We start from the raw sequence: 5,825 nt of genomic DNA, 5'->3' as shown, positions 1-5,825 counted from the left end.
TAGGCTATAAGAAACTCATATCACTATGCGCCAAAGGGTTAATATACGAGCGTGATGGTGGCTTATGTGCCGCTGCATGTAGGCTATGCATCACACGGGTTTGCACGCACAGCATGCAGTGCAAACCTGCCATGACAGATCATGAAGGTGAAAACATTTTTCGGTAGATAGGCCTGTAAGCAGATCCTCTGTTTGCCTAAATAGCCTACACTTTGCACGTTTAGATTGTATGGTTATGATCAGCTAAGGTGGTCAAATAGATCCGTTTTATAATTTGGCCCACAATTCTGTTAAGAAACAAACAAACAGAGCAGTTGGCTTGGCCTAGAATTGCGTTTTAATGCTTTTCTCTGAGATATTTTTGCCTAAAATGTGTTTGCTTTTTTGTTATTGTTTTTTTTTTTTTACAAACATGCATGTAACAAATAAAATACAATAAGATATAATTGCAGTTAGAGATTTGGTTCGGTTGTGGTGTTCAGGGCGTCTGTGCATCACACTATTGGAGAAATTCATGCATGGGGAAAAGGCACGCTATGCGTACTTGCGTCACGTGACGTACACGGAACTGTAGCCACGTCGTCAGTGGGTAGAAGAAACAGGAAGCGTTTCATGACAACGCTTCACTGCTAAACATCCAGAAAACAACCCAGTAAGTGAATGAAAAACAAGTTAATGCATTTACATTTACAACGTTAGTTTGTCTCTTACGTTCAGCGCTGGTAGCACTGTTTTAGCGGTGTGTTAATGTATTTTCAGCTAGTTAATAGGTTGCTCTGTCATTGAATTGATAGGCTATGATTCAGTTTATTGAGTTTATCTGTTTAGTAGGCGACAGACTGCTGCTGTAATTTGGTGCAAACTTTGCCCTCTTCTTGTCCTTTGACATGTTATATGAAAGCTTGGTCTAGGGCTAGGCGTTGTTGTCAGTAGGTATTTCAAAAACATATTAAATATGTTTTATTAATCTGTTTAAAAAACAAACAACTCAAAAGTTTTCTCAGAATAGTTTATATAAAAGAGTTCAAATTTGGTCAGCCCCAACCAGCTATGTCAAAATACTTCTTTATGGAGTAATACTAGTGATTTAGTAATGATAAACCTCTAATATTATGATATAAATAGGACAGGAATCATTCTGCTGCGTAATACATACTTTTGATACTTTGGATACTACATTTTGGTGATAATAGGCTACTTCTGTACTTTAAATTAACATTTTATTGATTGAATTTGATTTTTGTATTGGACCTCAATACTTCTTCCTCCACTAACTGATCTGCTTGTTATGTCTTTATAATGTGTCTCAGTTATGCCCCAGTTTAAGGAAGTATCAAAGCAGTCTGGTCTGCACCCCAAGCCTGCAGGGTTGGTTTTGCAGTATGGTACCGCTGGTTTCAGGACCAATGCCAAACAGCTGGACCACATCATGTTTAGGATGGGACTGCTGGCCACTCTCCGCTCCAAAAAGACCAAAGCCACCATTGGAGTCATGGTCACCGCATCACACAACCCTGAGGTGAGAAAGGCATTCAGAAATATTAATTTCTCTTTGCATCTTGCCATAGATTTATGATTTAGTTTGTATTCTGTGTGGACATTTTTAGATTATTGGTTGTATTTCCTAGTCATAACCTTGTTTATTTGCCCCATAATGTTGTTTTCTTATCATATTCTCAATAGAAGATTGACAGGTTCCACCTCTCCCTTTCCCTTAGCTAATTTTATGTGATCCTATCAGTTTAAACAACTCTATAAACGCATCATAATCATAATCCTCCCCTCCAACTTCTTCCTGTCTCTCTCTATATATACCTCTATATCTATATCTCTCTATATATATCCATATCTGCACTCATGCAGGAGGACAACGGGGTGAAGTTGGTTGACCCCATGGGAGAGATGGTGACGCCGACATGGGAGGGCTACGCCACCCAGCTGGCCAACGCTGAGCAGGAAGATTTGCTCGCTGCTCTGCAGGACATTATAAAGAAGGAGGCCATAAACATGAGCCAGGAAGCTAATGTGTTTGTGGGCAAAGACACCAGGTATATGATCTTAAGTCATTTCTTGTTTTTATTTTATAAATACACCTGTGCTATCCAGGTAACAGTGCAGATATGCACTTTTATGACTTTTTATGCCTTTTTGTATTATCAATTTCAATTTTACTGTGATAGCAAATTATTTCATGATACAAAAGGCTAGAAAACATGTGTCACTATATCTAATTATAGGAGCAGCAGTGCCAGCCTTTCACAGGCAGTACTGGATGGAGTATCTGCACTCGGTGGTCACAGCAAAGGTGGGGTAAATTAAACTTGTATACCCTAATATTTAATTAATTTGTTTACTTAGATAGTTGTATTCATTTGTATACCCTTTGTCTTCTCCTCTTGCTTTAATCTGCCTTCTGACTCTCTCATCTAATTGCATCAGACTATGGTTTGGTGACCACCCCACAGCTCCACTACATGGTTTGCTGTCAGAACACACAGTGTAAATACGGAGAAGCCACAGTGGAAGGATACTATAAGAAACTCTGCCAAGCTTTCATTCAGCTCACGAAAAATGTAAGAAACTAGGACGTGTCATGTGTTCTCATGAATTCATTCAAGCCCTGTACATTTTATTGTGTTGGTGTGGATGTGTTTTTGCAATATATCCATCTAGGTCCAGGAATCACTCCTTTCTACCTTCCTCCATCTTTTTCTCTCTGGTAGGCGTCCAATTGTACAGACGACCAGAAGCACCTCACTGTGGACGGCGCTAATGGTATCGGGGCCCTAAAGGTGCGTGAGATGGAGAGTCACCTGAAGAGGGAGCTGCATATATCGCTGTTCAACGATGGCAGTAAAGGAAAGCTCAACCACCAGTGTGGGGCTGACTTTGTCAAAGTGCAGCAAAAACCTCCAACAGGTGCGTCTTCACTTTTTAAACTTGTCAGAAGAAGCAACAAAAGTTTTGATGCAGATGGAAACGATTTGTCTCAAAAGGAAAATACTTTTTATTTGCTTAGTAAGTATAGTATAAATAGAGTAACAACCAAAACAGTAGATATTATATATTGTTTCTGTGGTTTATGAAATCACAGATGCAATATATGACCACAAGATAGAGACAGTCAGTCAGCAAATTGCCAAAATAATGACATGATTGATTTTTTTTTACATCTGTGCAAATTTCTGTTTCCCTATAAATGTAGTTTGTTAGAGAAGTTCCAAATAAACGTGTACGGCCGAGAGAAAACTTTTTTAATTTAAATGTACCACTTCCATCTTGCATCTCTCTCCTCTTCTGTCTCTCTGTGTGAAGGCATTAAGATGAACCCAGGAGAGCGTTGCTGTTCCTTTGACGGTGACGCTGACCGAATAGTTTACTACTACGCTGACTCTGAAGGACAATTTCACCTGCTGGATGGAGACAAAATTGCTACTCTCATCAGCACTTTCCTTAAAGAGCTGCTCACCCAGGTGTGCTCTCAAATACAAACCCGACAACAATAATTAGGCACATGCATGCAAACTTTTAGTAAATAGTTTGTTTCTGTTCACACAGGCTGGTCTGGACTTGGAGATAGCAGTGGTGCAAACTGCTTATGCTAACGGAAGCTCAACAAACTATTTGGAAGACACAATGAAGGTGAGAAAACACAAGTGCGTTTTTTTTTTTTAATATATATATATATATATATGAATCAGTTCAAACATTTTCATGTGATTTAGGTGATAGTGAGGTGTACTAAAACTGGAGTGAAGCACCTTCATCATGCAGCCCAGGAGTTTGATATTGGTGTGTACTTCGAGGCCAACGGTCATGGAACTGTGAGTAGATCAGACACACTTAAACAGATCACATGAAGCACCAACCATCACAAATCTAGCATAATAATAAAAGCCATTATTTTCTGTGACAGTGTTGTAGTGTGTCTGATGTGATTAATGGATTCGTAATATAAATCAGAACATTATGCGATGTGTTGAGGCCTGCGTCATAATGTGTTGCGTTTAGGTGTTGTTCAGTAAAGCAGCTGAAGAGAAGATCCAGCGGCTAGCTGAGAACTCCAGCATCAATGACGAGAGGAAGAGAGCAGCTCTCCTGCTGCAGAACACTGTCAACGTCATCAACCAGGTACACACACACACACACACACACACACACACACACACACACACACAATTTTACTGAACCATTAAAGCAAACACAGCAGTATTATTACACTCACTCGCAGTTCTGATGTGTTACTATGTGTTTTTATCTTCTAAAGACTGTAGGTGATGCCATTTCTGACATGCTGCTGATCGAAGCCATATTAGCCATCAAGGGTATGACTATCCAGCAGTGGGATGCCATCTACAGTGACCTGCCAAACAGGCAGCTCAAAGTCAAGGTACTCATTCACTTATGTATTATAAGGTATAATATTTCTGATAGATAATCCTGTGGGGAAATTGTTTTTCTTTGCCCCTCTAAAAGTAAAAGGAAATATTATGTGTAAAAAATATTGTACCTAGATTAATGAGTAGGCCTCAGTTCTCTCTATCCTTGTATCAACACTTCACATCCTGAAGAGCTGCTTCTGATGGATATTTTTTATATAACAGCAGTTTTTAATTTACAGTAATCATGAGCTGGGTTAGGGTTAGGGTTAGGTCTGGTTTTGACCAACAGCATGTCTTACCCAAAGAGTGACATGAATTATGAGTCCTTAAATTCCATCAAGGCCTTTATTATCAACATAAAAGTACTTCAATTTGATATACCTGTGACTGCAGTAACCCGAGACCTGGTAGGGTGTCGGTGTCTTGCTCAAGAATACTTTCAGACTCCAAGTTTAACTCTAAGTAGTACTCTCATCAGTGCCACTTCAACTTCCACACAAATATATTGTATGCTGTATTTGTGCTTGATTTGTTGCTGTAGGTGTCGGACCGCAGGGTGATAGACACAACAGACGCAGAGAGACGGGCAGTGAGCCCAGCAGGACTGCAGGAGGCCATCGACAGTTTAGTGAAGAATTACAGAGAGGCGCGCTCCTTTGTGAGACCCTCCGGCACCGAGGATGTGGTGAGAGTTTACGCCGAGGCAGAAACACAGGTGAGAATTTATTTTTGGTCCTCTTTTGGACATTTGTCTGTCCTTTTGCTTTTATTCTCTGATACATTGTTTTTGTTTTAGGAGAGCGCTGATGCCCTGGCACATGACGTCAGCCTTGCGGTTTATCGTCTCGCTGGGGGAGTGGGGGGTGAACCCAAACCGTTGCACTAGAAACACATACACACAATCATACAACATAGACTAATCAATAGGTGCTTTTTGAATGCAATCTCAGTTGACAGCATCATTCTCTAATGTTGTATTTTGTTAACATTGCTTCATTTCAGTCAGGTGTCAAATTATTTTGTACTGTTAATTGCACTCTAGTTCTCTATTTCTTTGTATTTGTCAATCATTGTGAATATATGGGATGCACTGGGGGGGGGGGTACTCATGGCCAGTTATTATCTCCATCAGGTTGCCAGTAAATTATGGGTTTCTGTGTAATATAAAACTTGATACATAAACTGTATATATGCCATAATTAAAACATAAATTGTATTCCCACACAAATTAAGAAGGTTTTAATGGTTTCAATTAACTTTCGGTTATCTTATAACTTCCTACTAAATGGAATCTTTTTGACCGGTTACTGTAGGTCATTTCTTTGCTTTATGAGTGACATCACAAGTTTACATGAGGGGAGTTGTATCAATTGTTCTTCCCTTGAATGTCCGTTGGAAAGCCTTTGCTGCTTTGGTTTTAATAAATCATGGAAAAGATTGTGT

At 39.6% G+C, this 5,825-nt stretch overlaps 1 protein-coding gene across 1 annotated transcript; it reads left to right on the top strand.

Annotated features, from left to right (window-relative positions):
* The first annotated feature begins 559 nt into the window (after positions 1–559).
* On the top strand, positions 560–5,817 carry pgm3 (phosphoglucomutase 3). The gene is made up of 13 exons (XM_031321966.2): positions 560–652; positions 1,311–1,519; positions 1,864–2,048; positions 2,238–2,305; positions 2,440–2,573; positions 2,724–2,919; positions 3,316–3,473; positions 3,559–3,642; positions 3,726–3,824; positions 4,012–4,131; positions 4,268–4,390; positions 4,924–5,097; positions 5,179–5,817. Exons 2-13 carry the CDS (start codon positions 1,313–1,315, stop codon positions 5,266–5,268), a joined length of 1,638 nt encoding a protein of 545 aa, XP_031177826.1. The 5' UTR covers positions 560–652; positions 1,311–1,312; the 3' UTR covers positions 5,269–5,817.
* The last annotated feature ends 8 nt before the right edge of the window (positions 5,818–5,825 follow it).

This window comes from Sander lucioperca, chromosome 19 (assembly GCF_008315115.2).
Source record: "Sander lucioperca isolate FBNREF2018 chromosome 19, SLUC_FBN_1.2, whole genome shotgun sequence".
NCBI lineage: Eukaryota > Metazoa > Chordata > Actinopteri > Perciformes > Percidae > Sander > Sander lucioperca.
This window is presented reverse-complemented; position numbering and strand designations above follow the sequence as displayed.

Bases quoted from the DNA above. Each gene is read 5' to 3' on its own strand.
- pgm3 (XM_031321966.2), top strand. From the start codon at position 1,313: ATGCCCCAGTTTAAGGAAGTATCAAAGCAGTCTGGTCTGCACCCCAAG. The intron at 3,825-4,011 runs GTGAGTAGATCA...TGTTGCGTTTAG, and splicing joins AGGCCAACGGTCATGGAACT to GTGTTGTTCAGTAAAGCAGC. The intron at 4,132-4,267 runs GTACACACACAC...TATCTTCTAAAG, and splicing joins CTGTCAACGTCATCAACCAG to ACTGTAGGTGATGCCATTTC.